Source organism: Columba livia, chromosome 11 (assembly GCF_036013475.1).
Source record: "Columba livia isolate bColLiv1 breed racing homer chromosome 11, bColLiv1.pat.W.v2, whole genome shotgun sequence".
Taxonomy (NCBI): Eukaryota; Metazoa; Chordata; class Aves; order Columbiformes; family Columbidae; genus Columba; species Columba livia.
In genome coordinates this window covers 13,697,631-13,714,511 of record NC_088612.1, presented here as the reverse complement: position 1 = coordinate 13,714,511, position 16,881 = coordinate 13,697,631, and the positions used below count along the sequence as shown (strand labels likewise).

Genomic DNA, 16,881 nt, shown 5'->3' with positions numbered 1-16,881 from the left:
CCCAGGGCCATCTTGAAGTGGCTGTATTGGTGCTGTCAGTGAGAACCATTGACACAATGGCACTCCATTTCTCAGCCATTCCCATCCTCATGTTCAAAACTTGGTCTGCATGTGTGGGAAAGCAGGTTTCACCTGGGGGTGGGGATGTTCTGCCAAACCCGGCCATTGCTGCACCTGCACTGGGCACTGCAGGGTCCACTGGTGGATGCCCTGGTGGGCATCTCTACTTTTGGTATGGCCCTTTGGTAAAGCCAGATCTGGCTAAGTGCACGTTTTTGCAGCTGCTGGCCGTGCCGCTGCGGAGAGCAATGCGGTTTGTGGTGTCCAGGGCACCTTGCACCCTGGGCTAGGCATGGCCGGCAGCTCCTACCCGCCAAATGCCGAGGTCGGCAGGGCCGGGCTGGTCCGGGGCTGCCCCGGTGGGAGCTGCCGTCGGGTCCCGGCGCTGTCCAAGGCGCCGCCGGCTGGGAGTGGCCGCGTCTCCGGGGCATCGTCCGTGCTCACCCGGGGCGGGAGGGGGAGTTCGGGCTCAGATGGCGCCGGACCCCGTCGCTCCTCGTGCGTGGGGCCCGCGGGTCCTGCAGCCCCCCGCCCCGGAGTATTGTCCGCAGCGGTCCCGGAGCCCGCCCCGTCCAGCGGCGTCCCTCCCTCCGGCCCTGCCCCTCGCCCCTCTCCTCCCCAAAGGCCAATAGAGACGAGATGCGGAGAGCAGGGCTGGGACGGGCGCGCCGGGGCCGCTCCGGCCGTCCCCTGTCTCCTCCCCTCGCCCGCTGACCGGTCTCTCTCGCGGCGGCCGGCGGGGCATGCCAGCCGCCTCCCGCTGAATGGCGCAGCTCCGCTGCCGGGCGCTGCTGCGGGCGCTGCTGCGGGCGCTGCTGCTCCCGCTGCCAGGTGAGTCCGCCCGCCCCGCGCCCCGAAGGCCATTGTCCGCTTGCGTCCCGGCCCCGCTCCGCCGCACGTGGTTTTATTTATCCGGCACCGGCGGGAGCGGGAACCGGCTCCGGCCCCGCGCTTTGTTCGTGCCGCGGCGGAGCGGGCGGCGTGGAGGTGCTCCCGCGCGCGCGCCCCGCCGACAGGTGGCGCGAGCGGGCCGCGGGGCTTCGCTCCCAGCCGCGCGCCGGGCGGTGAGCGACCGTTAATTAGCCACGCGCTCGCGGCGTCGCGAGCCGGGCCGGGGTCTCTGAGGGGCCGGCGGCGGGATGTGTGTGAGGGGCGGTTTGCCGCGCCCCGCCCGCCGGCCGGGGGCTTTCGCTAACGATTTCTTGTAAAATTAGCCTTTTACGAGCCGCCCCGCTCCGGCTCCGTTGGCAGGCTTGTAAAACTAGCGAGCGGCTCGGGCGCCCCGCCTCGAGTGCGGTACCGGTCGCACCTGTGTGGCGGCCCCCGCCGCCCAGACGGGCTCAGCGGGGCCCTCCCGACCCCCAGCGCCTCCCGAGCCGAGCCGAGCCGCTCTGGGTCTCCCGCTCCTTGACACGGTGCGTTTGGGAGCTGGGAAGCAAACGCGCGGGTGTTGTACAGCCCGATGACTTTGCTCCACTGGAAATCAGTACCAGAGTTTTCCCAGTTTTCTGAGTTTGGAGGGCTGAAGGACCTCAGAGCCTGTAATAATGATAGTTTTACCTCATGCTGTGGGTTCAGCACAGTAACTCACAGCTCACAAGTGCGCTTGATAACTTGCACTTCTATGCTTACAGGCAAAAATCTTTTTTTCTCTCTCTTAGGAGTATGGTGCTTTAGTGAACTGTTTTTTGTGAAGGAGCCCCAGGATGTTACTGTCTCAAGGAAGGATCCGGTGGTTTTAGACTGCCAGGCCCGTGGCGAAGCTCCTATAACTATTACATGGCTGAAAAATGGAGGCAAAGTATCTGAAAATGAACGGATCTACACTTTATCCAATGGCTCGTTATATATCAGTGAGGTGGAAGGAAAGAAAGGAGAGCTGTCTGATGAAGGATTTTACCAGTGCTTAGCTCTGAACAAGTATGGGGCCATTCTCAGTCAAAAAAGCCACCTCACTCTAGCAAGTAAGTTCCTGCTATTGTTCATTAACCTGCTCTTGAGTTTGTGACAGCAGTTCCCTGAACAGCACACAACAACCTGTCGTTTTGATTGTGTACCTGAAAAGGCAAATTACGAAAGGAAAGATCAAGTCGGTTGTGCAGAACCTTAATTTTTCTTTAAACGTGTAAAGATTATAAGCAAAACTTGTAGTGGTCTCTTTCTGGGTATCTGAAGTGACAGGAGTGGCACAGCCACCTATGAGACCTCTTGGGCAGTGGTACCTTGCGTGGGTGGCTCTTGTGGGTCCCTGGTCTCCAGAGCAGGTGGTGATGCAGAGTCCTGCTGGCAACCTGCTGCCAAAGTCCTGGGTCTTGTTTCTCAAGTGCTGTTCATGTAGCCATACAAGGGTTATCTATGAACCTGATTTAAAAAATTATTATTCCTTGTTCACTAGTTTGATGTTGGTGTTGTGCCATCTTGGGGCAGGGCAGAGCTGGTTGTCTTTGGAAGAGGGAAGAGTTTTCTGGGCAACCATGAGGGTTAAATTACCAAGCCCTTTCCTTTCTGACACGTGTTAAGCAGAGCAGGTGCAGGTGCTGCCCCTTTTGGAACTGCTTCGGGGTCCTCCGGAGCCAACCGTAAGGGCCTGTTATTTGGTTCCTCTAGGAAGTGACATTCACATTTCCAGGGTGACTCCCTGCTACTGGATGAAGGAAACAGTTGTGTGTAAGTGCCTTTATGGCTTTAACAGCCTGACCCTGAGTGTGTGTTGCTTTCTGATTTCCTAGCATCTTTAAATGTATTGAGCAAGGGATGTGTGTTAGGAATGGGATGCTATGCCTTTTTCCATGCCAGTGCAGAGCCTTGCCAGTAGGCTGCTTCTACAGCACTGTCTTTTCTGCTTTCCAAAAGTGCACGGAGTCATTTCAAAGAAAGTATAACACAGAGCGTACACAGTTTATGTAGTCTTCTCATGTTTCCTCTGTAATAGGACTTAACTGATTAACTTAATCTAATAGGAAAAGGCTTCCTTTGACCTCTTCAACCCTGTTCTTAGTAGCAAGCTGCACAAAACTGTGGTGCTTGATACCTCTGTGGAAACTTGACATTAGTTGTAGATTGCAAGTTTTACCAAATTCAGTCTGAAACTAGTTAATACAAGTGGTATATTAGCTTACATTACAAAATCTCTGAATGTTAACTTTTGTTAGGGTTTTTTTTTTGGTGTGCTTCTGAACTTGTTATAAAAATTGTCCATAAAATACCCCAGGAAGACATGAAATACCTTGTTCAGTGATCTAGAGCGTTGAGCAGTTGAAAACCAGCCTGGAGAGAGGTGGCTCCAAGTAAGTGATGAGTTTTTCACATGCTGTAAGAAGCTGATCTGTGAACTCTCAATTTCAGAAAACTGCCTAGTTATTACTTGGTGTCATGGCATCTTACATGCAGAATTAATAGACCGAACAGTTCTTGGATACTTTTGATAAAATGATGAAAAATAAAGTATTGTGGACATTTACATTCACATCATTAAGTTTCAGAGAGTCAGCAGCATTAATAAACAGAGTAAAGAAAATCTGTCTTAAGAGGAGAGGAATTTTGTTGTTGTTAATAAAAATAAAGCAAAGCAGTGGCTGATGGATTAATTGTGTAGGACTGTGGAAACTTCAGTGCCTTTCTAAGTCTAAGACATTGCAAGATGAGCTCTGTGCTCAATATCAGAGAACTTCTGGCATAGGAAAGAGCACTATAGTGATACAGCATAGTAATACACTTGTGGTTTTATTCAGACAGTACTGAACATTTATAAATGTTTCTTTCTAGCATGCATGTTATTTCACTGGAAGGATGGTCTAATTTTGTTTTGGTTTTGATAATGAGAAGTTTTCACTAAGGAAGAGTTGAGAAGCAATAGATGGCACAGTGTGGAGGGAGACTCTTGTTTTGCAGACTTTTCTTTTTTTTTTCTTTTTTTTTTTCCCCTTCCCTGTAAGACTGTGACAAAAGTTTTCTTTTCTTCTTTGAATACTATGACTGTTGGAGAAAACTGGAAGAGATAGTGGATCCATAATGATCACAGTAGGTGTTGTTGACTTAGCAATTAAGTGGTTAACTAGTGGCCAAACATAAAGTTAACCTATGTAGCAGTCTCTTCTTTTTTTAGTCATATTGCAATCTGAATGGTTTCAGAATGTCATCTTTGCTGTAAAGCTGTGAAATAAGGCTGTAATTTGTATTGTTACATTTGAACCCCATAAAACAAGTGCAAAATTAGTTTTATATGTCATTTTGAACAGCGTTTATGCCTGCTATCATGAGCTGATCAAACTTCGCAGATGTTTTAAGTGAAATAAAGTCTTGTGGGAGATTTTGTAGGCTTATAGCTTTGTTTAGAAGTAGTTGTTGGTTGCTGCGAAGGCAAATTACCTTGTGATCTGGGTACAGAAGGAACTATACATATTAAACAGGTGGAGAATAGGCATTAAATGGTCATTCTTTCTTCCGAGGAAAAAAGCAAATGCTCTCTTCAGTTTCTGGTAGCAGCAGGGTGCAAGGATGTTCTTTTACTTTGCCTGGTCAGAGCTTTTGCCAGTAAGCTTATCTTTTGCTTCAGAATTGTAATGTTTAGTGTTGCATTTGGAAATCAAAAACTTTAATGTGTCCAAGAGTTTAAGATTTGAACACACAAGGAGATCAGGTCTTGGTTTCTAAAGTTAGGAACTGGAAGCTGAAGGTTGCACTCTTAGCAAGAATTCCATTATTCATGTGCAAATTAAGAATTCACAGGGTTAAAAGGTTAGAAACTGGCCAGGATGAGGTTTACCCTTGTGATAAAGAGCAGATGACCCTCATTCATTGGCCAAAGCTTTCATGTAGCTCCTCTGCAAAGTTAGTGATTGCCATGAATTGTTCTTGAGGAATGCAGAAATTCAAATGTGAGCAGGCCTTTCCTTAAGTGTCACTATGGAGCCTTATCTCCCGAGCACATCAGAGTAGGTCTGAAGGGACAGGGTTCCTCCCCAGAGGCCCCAAGGCTTTGCTTTCCTGTTGTTCATCCATGCACAAAAGAATTTGACTAATTTAAGGCTTTTTTTCGGCGAGATCCCCCTACTATTTTAAAAGGAAACTGTAGGGCTGAGGTATTGCTTAGGTAAAAAGAAATATTAGTTTCAGTACATGCTTGTAGTTGCTTCCAAAGCAGGCTGGTTGATGTGTGGGGGAGAAGAGGAGGTTCCAGTGTGGTGCTTTGTGAGGCAACATGTGAGGGTAAAATGCTCATAGTGAAGAGTATGAGTTACTCAAAATTCAACTTACTGCTGCCACTGCTACTAAGAGAGGTCTCTTTTTAACAAAAAATAAAAGGAATGTAGACTGTGGAGGAAGTCTAAGCACTTTTGGTGCAACTTTGAATCGGCCAAAAATAAACAAGCTGAGATTTTTGCATTTGTGCATTTTTAAATTATGACTATTTAACCACAGTTAATGAAGATTCTGTCTAAAAATAAAGCCACCCTTCCAATAAGATAGTATTAAGATAAAATGGAGAAGGTGGATCATGTTCTGAAGTAAGTAACATGGGATTTGGATACTGATTGGACAGGATGCTCGTTGTTTATTTCCTTTTCACAAAAAGTGGTAATTGAAATCTTCAGATGGTTGGATAGGATATATATAGCTGGGTAGAAGCATTCCCAGATAACCCTTTTTCCTCTTGTAACTTGGCTGAATTGATTTTAATGTTTGTGAATTACAGGAAACATAAGCCAAAATATTTGTGTACAGGTTTCTACAAATCATAGGAGTGAAAGGGTATACAAGCACAAAGAAGGTTCTGGAACACCCTTCTGGAGGGAAGCTGTGTGTGCACACTGCATGCCAGTTTGTGAAATGCTGGGCCTGTTACATGTAGCAGGCTATACTTTGTGAAGAGTGTAGTTTTGCTTATCTGCTGTGGCAGTGGTGTGGCTTCTGGTCCCACTGTCATGCAAATAATTGGCAATATTTATGTTTTGATATCCTAATAACACCTTTTGCTCTGCTTTTAAATATTTAGACTTAAGAGTGCATCCAGCTGAGCCTTATTCTGTACTGTGGCAATCATATTTTGTTTAGCAGTTCCAGCTGTTGGTTCCCACTTTTGCATTGTGCCCTTCCTTGTGTGGGCACAGCTGCCTGTGTCGCTAACTGAACAGGGAACTGATCTGGGTTAAAATAATAGAATTAAAACAAAAGATGGTGTTTAACCCAGATGAGTTCCCTGATGTGGGATTGCACTGGTGTAACTGAGAAGAATTGTGTGGAGGTGGAAGAACACAGTGGGGACAGAGGAAGGCTACTGAAACTTTGTTCCAAAAATCAGTATTCATCAAACTACTGCCTTTGTGGAACATGTCTGTAGGCATATATTTTCCCTCTCTACTAAATTTTAAAATTAATTTTAGTATCTTGCCTTAAATTAAGGGATTAATAGCTGTGATCTGACAGTATGGTTTTCATTTTGTATGGAATCTGTCAATCAGGATATCTTCCAAATGCATATATAGTTCAAGGGTATTTTTAATTATTTGAAGCAGTAAAGGAGAGAGGAACAAATTCTGAGATGGAAAGGTAGGGCTGGGGTGCAGAAGTGTTTTTTGGCTGAGGTGGAAGTGGAAGGCAAATGGCTGTTGTAGGCAATGGTCTTGTATTAAAAGAAGCAACAAAGTCTTAATGCTGTAGAACTGGTGTGGTTACAGTTTGAGGAAGCTCTTGGTTTAAGTTTTTATAGTGGCTGCCTTGTTGCTATTGCTTTAATTAATTGATTTGAATGTCCTGAGAGCAGAATCCATTTCTAAGCCAAGAATGCTCATGGCTGATCTTTGGTGAATTTAAAATTCCAGTATTTAAGACAGGAGGACATTTAATGCCTTAGTTGGCAATGTCAGTTGATAACAGTGAAGAAGAGCAGTAAGATTTTTTTTTTCTTTATCTGAGGTACACTGAAAAAAAAACCAAAAAACCTGGGAAATATTTTTCTTCTTAACTTTTTTTCTTGTAGGACTTTCCTCTAGAACTCCACTAGGCATATTTTGACCTGACCTCCTACAACGCCTTTACAGAAGAAATTGTCAACATCCTTTTAAGACATAATCACTAGTTACTTCTCTTTTTTTTTTTCTTCACTAGAGCATTCCCTATTCTTTCAGTGGTGACTGGTCTGCACTTGTAAGAGCTCTTCCACAGACTAAAGGATGGTCTTTTATATTGTTGCCGGGAGAAAAAAAATGTATGAAACCTTACTTAGTGCACATGAACAATGTATATTTCCAAAACTACATTACTGGAGAAGTGAGCTTTTTATGGGTTTCCTCAAAACCTCAGTTTCAAATTTGTGTCAAGCATAATGGCAAACTGAGGCATTTCATGCCCTGTCTTTTCCTCCTAGCTAGTATGGCCAAAGCTGTTACAGTTTTTACTAGTTTTCATCACTATAACTTTACAATGTATAAAGTTTTTACCAGCTTATTTTTAAAGGAATGCTCAGTCTTACTGGCAGTGTGCTCTGTAGCTAATAAAACCTTCACCTATGTGAGAAATGTTGAAGGAAAACATGGTATCATGCTAGAAGCTATTGAGAGCTGTGACTAGATGCACTCAGTTCTTACCTGGTGCAATTTCTATGTATGATATATGCACCGAACTACTGAGATTTCTGCTTGCAAAGCAGTGTACAGCAGCAAAAGATGCTGCTCTGTTCTTGCAGTGTGGTACTCACCCTCAGTGCTCCCTTTCTTCCCCCTCCTTCTCTCTCTGTATTTCTTGGTGTAGAAATTGTTGAAAGGGCATTCAGTAAGGCCCCCTTTTGTCAGCCAGCTCTGATTATCCTAAAGAAAAGGATCTCACTCTGAGCAGTTGTTTGCCTAGAGACTTCTTGTCACGTCTTCACAATTTAACAGCTGTGGCTATTGATGGTGTGCAGAACAATTTAAGGCAATGACAAAAGAGAATCTCAGAGGAAGAATTTAAAAGTTACTAAGCATTTTTCTACAGAAATACAGTCATTTCCATTGTTGGACAAACTTGTACTTACTTTTTGTGTGTTTTCCTCAGGATTTTGTATTTTTCCACATCTTATCTCCAAAATTTTGGGTATAATCTTTTGTTTAGTTTTGCATTGCTTTTTTTTTTTTTTTTTTTCTTTTCATCAATAGGCCCAGCTGTTAAATTGGGATTGATTACTTCCACTCTTTATAACTGGTAATCACCACCTAAGTGAAAAAGTAATCAACAATGTCAGGTCTCCACATTTTGTTGAGTAAGTGTGGGTTGTACGGTCAACAATATTTACTAGGTTGAACCTTAATGTAGCTTTTAAGCAGCAGCATTTTAAGCACTATCTATGTTTTAAAGTTGATTGTGTCAACTGTTGAGTTAGAGGAGGGGAAAAAAATGGTGATTTGTGTTAGGAGTTAGAAATCCGTCTGTCAGCCTTCCAAAACTACATCTACAGTGGAAGCATTTTTATGTTTGCATGGATGAAGTTGTTACTATTTTAGTAGATAAACAGCAGACATAGGAAGGAGATGCTTGTGAAATCACTGGAGTGTGGACAGTTTGTCTGTGACTTACTTTATGAAATTATTGTAACCTCCTCTTCTATGTTGTTTTTTCTGTATCTAAAAGTTTTGGAGAGAGATGGCCTTCCTAATATGTTAGAGGAAAACGTAAATAAGCAGTACCAGACAGATTTTCTTTACTGCTCTTAATTTGTTTCATAACTCTCAACAGTAATTCTGGTTAGTTTTGTTTGTTTGTTGGTTTTTCCAATGAAATCAAATGTGATCTCCTTAGGTGAGTTGAAGTTCTTTTGGTTTGTTTTGGTTTTTTTTTAAATAATGTGAATTCTCACAAAGGCAAAATAAACTAAGTGGCATCTGTATAATGTATCATCTCGAGGCCCCGTTCCAAAACGCTTGTTTCTCAATTGCCTGTCTCTGTTGGGCATCTGCTAGGAGGTTTCTGACACATCAGTGCATCTGCGGCTTAGGGGAATAGGATCTAGGTATCATTCATCTCAGATGCATGTAGATCTGCTGTGTGCTCATGAAGTTCACTTTGTTTCATATTATTATGACCCAAAAACGACAGAATGTGCAATCTTTGTATTGTATGAGGTAAAGATTTCAGGGTTACTGAGTCTTTCTGGGCCACTGTTAATACTGAAGAGCTTTTATAATAAAACTCCCACTGTGATCAGGGTATTGCCTGAGTTTGGCTGATGGGAAAACTGTGTGTTTTTCAGTAGCTAAGCTTGAGGAAGTTATGCCTGCTTCTAGATTGAACACTTTATTGTAGCAATTGTGATAGTATTCAGTGAGTACCTTCTCACTGGATGTCAGAGCAGCAGAATGCAATGGGAAAAATGAAATACTGAAAATGAACATGTTATAAAAGACATAGGAGTGCTGACAACAAACTTTATATCTAAAGCTGTTACCAGAATTTAATAATTAATTTGAGGCAAGAGTTGCAATATACCAAGATACTCCTTCACCATTTCTGGAAGGCTTATTGGGGATTTCACTATTGGGGAGGGAGAAAGTCAGAAAGGAGTTCAGTTATTTAATGTTCTGTAATTGTGTTTCTTAGGTTTATACCTGTATAAATTGATATCCTCTTCTGACAAAAGTATTAAGAATACACACTCCCATAAATTATTTGAAAATGATTGCATTAGGTTGTTTCTGTGCATAAGCAAAATTTTGATGAAAGGAATGACTTCTGGAATAAGGAATAAATGGAAATGCACTGATTGTAAAGTTCTAGCAAAACTGAGAACAGACAAGAACTTTTGTTATAAAACTAGAAATCAGGTAGAAACCTTGTTAAGTAGAATTTCCTGCAGTCATGGATGTGGAGGCTTGCGAGGCTCACAGAACATGTGATGCACTCTGTCCCAACTGCTTCTAGAAACCTGTCCTTACTGTTTAGGATTGTTAATAAAGGAAAAAAAGCATGAGGACACAAGGATGCCACCCATATCCTACATCTCTGTGGTTGCAGGCAGTTTGTTTGATGAAAATGTCTCAGGTGATCTTGAGAAATGAAAGAAAAATAGAAAATAAATGCAACTTTAATGTTTTCACCTGAGATATTTCTTCCTGTCACCAAATCTTGGCATTAGTTTAAGCTAATGAGTGTGTAAGAAACAGCCAGGTCATGTAGTTTTACTTTATATAAGAGAAAAAAATTATTTAAGGAAAAAAGGAAAAGGCAAAGCCAAAAAAAAAAAATCTTAGAAAACTGAAAATCCAAAGAGCAAGGCTTCTGTTGTACAAAAATATTTAATGATCTGCAAGTGTGGAAGTCCTGCCTTGGATGCCTCAGTAGACACTAAACTGTCCTCTCAGTGGCCATTTTTAAGGGACATGGCTACATGAGAAAATGCAGCTGAGCCATATGCTTAGTTAAGTCATTATTTAAAAGAAAATAATAAAAATCTCAACAGTCCCTTCCATAAGCAATAATGATCAACACTATTTCTCTTAGGACCTTACAGTTACACTTTGACTTCTATTTTACCAATTTTTTCAATGGTAGAATACTACTGAGGTAATCACCCCTCCAGCCTTTGCCAAGACTTGTGTTTGAAAGAGGTACCTGCTGTAAGAGCTCTGGTAAAATTCTCCTGGACAGCAAGGAGTAAGATTGTTGTTTCTGAATTCTGACAGAACTCTGTTGTGAAGAGCACAAATCTAAGTGCAGAGAGAGTCTTTGTTCATCCCCAACTATAGAATCTTAGGTGTATTCAGATGTGGAACATCTTTGCCAAGCCTGCTTTTAAGTAGATGTTGGAATGGGCAACAGATTCCATTCTGTGCAGGCTTACAGTTCTGCCCAAATTGGTAGGCGTTTCTGCATGGCAGCTTTAGGTGGGACAAATACAGTCTTTTAGAAAGGAGAAAAGAGTTTGTCTCTAGCTACAGGCTGCACTGAATGGTACACTGATGGCAAAGCAGCAAAACTTACTTTGTGCTAGTTCTCTAGCCTCAGAACATGCTAAAATTATGATTCTGAATTTCATAATAGCAATGATTGCCTTGTCTTAGAAGCACGTATAATGGAAATTTGCTCTTTAGCTCTGAGGTGCAGTAATTCCATTTTGAAATTATTTGTGTATGAGAGACAGTTTTGAAAGAAATAATCACCTGACTGACCAGGGGGAAAGGATACGTAAAAGTTATTGCAAGCATTAAACATGTCATCTCGTGTTCTTTTAATACATAGCAAGGGGGCAGTTAAACTAAGTCTTTACAGCTTGCATATAGTGATTGTGAATGTTGGAAACTGGAGGGGATTCTGTGAACAGAAACAACTGTGTATCTTCAGATTTGCTTTTTAGCATCTTCAGATAATAATCCTGTTCACACTGACTGATTACATCATTCATTCTCATCTCAGTAGATCAGAATTTCTCATGTAAAACCCTCATGTCTTAATGGTATCACTGGCAAATTGATAGAATTATAAAAGTAGAAAAAATGTGGGATTTTTAATGTTATCAGTGTAATTTTACCACGTGTGTACTAGCTCACCTTTGGACACCTTGCTAGATACACATGACTCACTTTTAAAATCTTGCATTACACCAAAGATCTCTTTGAATCTTCCAGTCAAGAGGGTTTTGAAGTTTGATTTTTTTTTTTTTTTAAATTTCCTTTGAACCATTTCAGATTAAAGACAAAACAAGATAAACTAGGATTAGAAAAAATAACTCACTCTTCTATGTCTCAATCTTTGCAGCAATTGTTTTTCATGCAAAGTAGCAATGGTCAGCCTTCTCTTCTCGCACTAAAACCGTGAAAGTAATCTATCAGCCTGCTTACAAAGTGGGATTGTTAGTTCTTCTAAGCTGTGTTGAGAGACACTTCCTGTACACTTCAAAGTTGAGAGAAAAAAAAGCATAAATAGGAAAGCTTCTAATATTCAAAATTTTCTCATCATTTGTGTTCTCTCCCATGTTCCCACTCTTTTCTCTTTCTCATGTCAGGTGTAGGCTGTTTTTGCTGTATGTAGTCAGTTTTATTTTTCCTTTTTCTCTTTATGAATTGTCATATATATGCTATATCATTGTTTTGGATTTGCAAAACTGCTTCTGGTGACCCCTGTTTCTTATTCCTGTCTGATGACTTTCCAGTGGAGCTTATTTTCACAGCTGTGGCAGAGGAGAGAAATGTCATAAGATACTTCGAGGTCAGTTTTGACCCCAAATTTAGATGAGGTAAAAATGATTCAACAGGAGTGAAATATCTGGTCTCAAGTGGTCTGTCTGTCACTTCTAAATCAGATAGTAATTATGATCGAAAAAAAGCTGTTTTGATAGCCGTTACAAAGTATAATAAAAGCAGCTCGGTGTTACACAGTATTGTTTTTTGTTTTACAACTTGTTACAACGGGAAGTTATCAAATAAGCCATTATGTTTTCGAAGAAATTTAAAATTAATCTTAAGGTCTTTGAACATGCAGAAGAGTTTAACAATTTTTTTTTTCTTACTCCTGCTTGTAGAATCTTCAACATATTAATAATTGTTTAGGTAACTTATCAGCAAATTAACTAGTGTAAATTGTTAAATTACCATTTGACTGTCCACATCAAGATCTCTAGTAAACCTGTAATAACTGTAACATGCCTCAGGCAGAGCTGTGCATTATGTATGTTCTTTGTAATGAGAATTCATTGACTTTATGAAGCCATTGACAGACATTTATCATTTTGTTCATTAAACTTGTCTGTGACATCCGGCAAATTGATGTTAACTGGAAATATTCTCTGGCAGTTCTGGCATGATTGTCGTTTTGCCTGAGGAGAGATAAACTTTGTATATAGCATGTCCCAAATTGTAAGGGGGAAACTTCCTTCTCCCACCACCTCACCAAAAGCATAAGTGAGCATATGACCAGCTCTTTTTAAATCTTGCTTTTAATGCTTATTTATGCAAGCAACCCTGTGGCCCACAGTTTGCAAGCAGATTTATCATTGATCTTCAATAGAGGCTGAAAGTGGATACTGCTTTTATTTGTTCAGCCTGTCTGTTTCAGGAAGGCAGCTCAGTTTTATCACACGACGAAACTATTGTGAAAATGATCATAGTGCAAATCCACAGTTCTCTGTGCACAGTGGCTCATGGAACCAGTACATGTGAGTTCATATTCAGGCGCATTAGCGCATGCTCTCAAAATCAGTATATTGTTTATTTAAGAAGGGGAGACGTTATAATTGGGTATGAGGATGTTTTGCTCGTCTTTTGTTTCTCATGAGTAGAATTTTTTAAATTCCAGTTACTATTTTTTTTTTTTTTTCCTTATTTCTAGCAATAAATATGTTTTCTAGTGTTTGGAATTCTTTAATACACTAAACAATAGGTAAGCGTTGATACAGAGTAAAATAAATTAACTATGGAATTCTTGGTAGCATTGATGGGAGTTTTATGATATTCCCAGCACATGTCATTTAGTACTTGTTTTTAATGGTCATCATCTTTACCTGGTGTTGCTTATTGTTGATTCACATAAAATATATGGTTGACAGATGCTTTGTAGAGCAGTGCTTCATTTGGTCTTTCAAAATTACTGTGTTTGGAATGATGAACAATCTCTCATTCATTCTGCTCTTGAGCACTCAGTGTGGAAAGAAAGATACACTTTTAATACCTGGCTGTGTTTGATTCCTGTGGATAGCTATCTCTAATAATGGTAGAGGTTGTTCATAGGATATCTGGCCACCTGCTAGTGTTCCTATTGTGCTACCTGAATCCAACTGTATCTGGGATCTTTGGAACAGGAATGAATGTACTAACACATTTTGGCATAACTGACTAAAATATTTATGAATGGGCCAAAGATAATACTCAGATTGTAAAACCTTCTAAAAATTGAATATCTAAAAATCCATTGCATAAAATTTTGTCTTTTGAGAGTAGGAGTAAAGCAGTTGGCTCTTTAAAATATATTGTGTCTCACTACATAATAGTTCACTGGATTAAATGAATTTATTGATTTCTGCTTCTTTACTGACACACATTTATGAGCAGTTTCTTTGGCACCATGGACACATGTCAAAGGTCATAACTTTCCTTCACTGTGGAAGAATAAAAGCTTTCAGATGGTGAATCCCTGAAATCCACACAGTGCTTCATTCTACCCTCACCCCCAATATAATTACTGGTTTTGCATGACTTTATTTAAGATAAGTAAACAATAATAATAAAAAATATGCGCACTAGAAAAACTCCTCTACTTATCTGTCATAAAATAACAGTAGGAAACTATTTCTCTGCACAAAAGGTGATATATCTAGTCTGCCAATAGGTATCATTATGGGATTCATGGTATTATATTAGGATCTTTTCAAGTCAGATTTTATTGAAAATAGTCAATTTTAAGAATATTAAAAAATAAACATCTCTCATGAATGATTTTGTTACACTTCAGTTTAGAAACAGTATTTATTTCCTTTTAGAGCTGTGCCAGAGGCATCGTATATGTTATGCACCAGAGGTGATATTGTTGATACTGGAAGCAGATCCTACAGAGAGAATGGAGCACATTCAAAAATCTGTGCTTTGTGTTTAGATGAACGTTTATAATGCTGACATTTTCTTTAATGCCCTTCATTAGTAGTAGCCTGTGGGATTTTTGGTCTGTAGTAGATCTTGAAGTCCACTGATGACATAAACATGAAGCTATTAAAAACCAAACTGCACTGGAATATAAGAAAGCTTAATCAGTCCACTAGTTTGCAAAAACAGAACAGTGCTTTAAACATAAATTGGCTGACAGTAGTTCTGAAATTTTGGAAATGTAGAATTTGATGCAGTTAATGCTGCCTCCCTTGTGCAGTCTGTGATGCTCCTCTGATTGATAACCTGGCAGAAAAAAAAAAACAACTTATTAAACTAATGCGATTAGCTGTGGTGGTTTGAACTGTCTGTCTGTGTTATCTGACAAGTGGTAGAGCTGGCTGGAAGTAAGTAGGCAAGAGTAGTGGGGATTTGGGACTATCTGGGAAGAGTTTGTCGTCACATTTTAGTGTCTGCTAGCTGGTAGATTAGCTCTGACCATCTCAAATGGCAGTGTGAAGGTAACTTCACTCCAGTGTTATTTTGATTTAAAGTCATCAAAATGTTTGTGCTAGATAAGGTGAAATAGGTTTGAATTGTTAGTGGGGGTTGGCTATAGTCCTCCTAGCAGGGCTGTTACTGAAGGAGTATCAGAGCCTGGAGTTGTATCAATGGAAAAAAAATCCAAACCCACATGATTTTCTGGGAAGAGGTAAAAAGTCTTCCCATCGCTCACCTCAACAAAGGCAATAGGCTGCCAAACTTTATTTTTACATAGTAGAGATGAAGCCTGTTGATGCTTTTGATCATAACTATATAGTAGAAATACTAGTGGTAGACTTCTGCTCTGTTTTGTGCAAGGGATAATCTTATTCTAAAGGAGCTGGTGGCACTCTGCTGTTAAATTTACCAAATATTTATATTGCAGGACTGTAGTTGCTAAGGTTCTGACATGTTAACCTTTTGGATGGAAATTTGCCGGGTTAGTACCCATCTCTTTGCCTATAGAATGTACTTCTTCAGGACTGTTTAGCCTGTTCCATGGAACAAATCTAAGGTAAAACTACTTTTTCTGTATTTTTTGTTTGTCACTAGGATAGTGTCAGAATGTCTACTTAGGGAACAGGGACATGGGATTTGTTAGGGAAATGGTCTTTGTCTCTGGAAGTAGCAGTTGCTGTGACCATATTTGCAAATTTGGTTGTCCTGTAAGTTTTGAGGAAAAATCTTAGGCTTTTTTGTTTGTTTGGGGTTTTTTTGTGCATATGTTCAGCACAGACCTAGCTTGATTAGCTATAGACCCTGAAGACACTGTGCTGCGCATGTTGCTCGTGAACACTGAGTTGGGCTTTCCCTCTAAGCAGTCCTAGGCAGCTGTGGACTTGCCTTTTTTCCTATTCTGAATTAATGAGGAGCTAAAGTGTGATCTAACACTGGAGAAACCAGCTGGCATTGAAAGCTGAAGTAAGTGAAAACAATGGTCTAATTACCTGGAGAGGGAGTTTGGGAGGAGAAGTGGGTGAGGTGGAGATGTGAGTGGTTTTGTGTTTAGAGGTCAGGAAGGGGAAGAGAAATGCATTGGTGGGAAGCAGCGAGTACTAAGGAAAAGCTTTGTGGAGTGAGGCTTGGGGTTGGCTTGATTTGGAGATTGCTGTGGGTGCAAGTTGGGAGTGGGAAAGAAGCAAGGGGCTGGCAAAGTCCGACTCAAGAGTGCCCACTCAAGCAGCTGATCTTTCAGGACATGGAATGTGGACCCAAGAGTCCTGGACTTCCCTTGGGAATTTCAGAAAGACAAAGAATAACCTCACAGTCAGGGGAGCTTTGGAGGATTTAAATTGTATCACTACTTCAGCCAGAAGCTTCTACAATACATGACATAAGTCAGCTCCTCCCTACTTTCTGTGGGAAGTCTGTAACTACATGTTTCTTATGGTCTTGATGTTTGATATGAGCTTCTGAGGTTTGATCAATTGCCGCTGCAACAAGGTGGGGGAGCCATGATTGCAACACATAGGGTGCTATGAAGGATCCATGTCTTATCTTTGACACCTAAATTTAGTTAATGTTTTGGGCCACCATCCAACTGTTTGTCCATACCCAACAGTTTAAATTAAGGTAATAATAAAACATCATCTCGAGGTGTTGTGAGAGTAGATGCATTAACATTTGTGAAGAACTGTAGTGCAGAACTCTGCAGAAAAGACCATAGGGAAGTTAGTAACTGCCTTTAGGGCAGCGCTTAATAGAGTGTAATAAATAAGGAATGAGGCCACACACTGAA

The 16,881-nt window shown here is 41.0% G+C and overlaps 1 protein-coding gene across 1 annotated transcript in view; it reads left to right on the top strand.

Annotated features, from left to right (window-relative positions):
* The first annotated feature begins 738 nt into the window (after nt 1–738).
* The window catches only part of PRTG (protogenin), an 86,203-nt gene continuing 70,060 nt past the window's right edge, over nt 739–16,881 (top strand). Inside the window, exons 1-2 of the mRNA XM_065076904.1 lie at nt 739–891; nt 1,722–2,024. Coding sequence (XP_064932976.1) covers nt 825–891; nt 1,722–2,024 — 370 coding nt within the window. The 5' untranslated portion in view covers nt 739–824. The remainder of the gene's footprint in view (nt 892–1,721; nt 2,025–16,881) is intronic.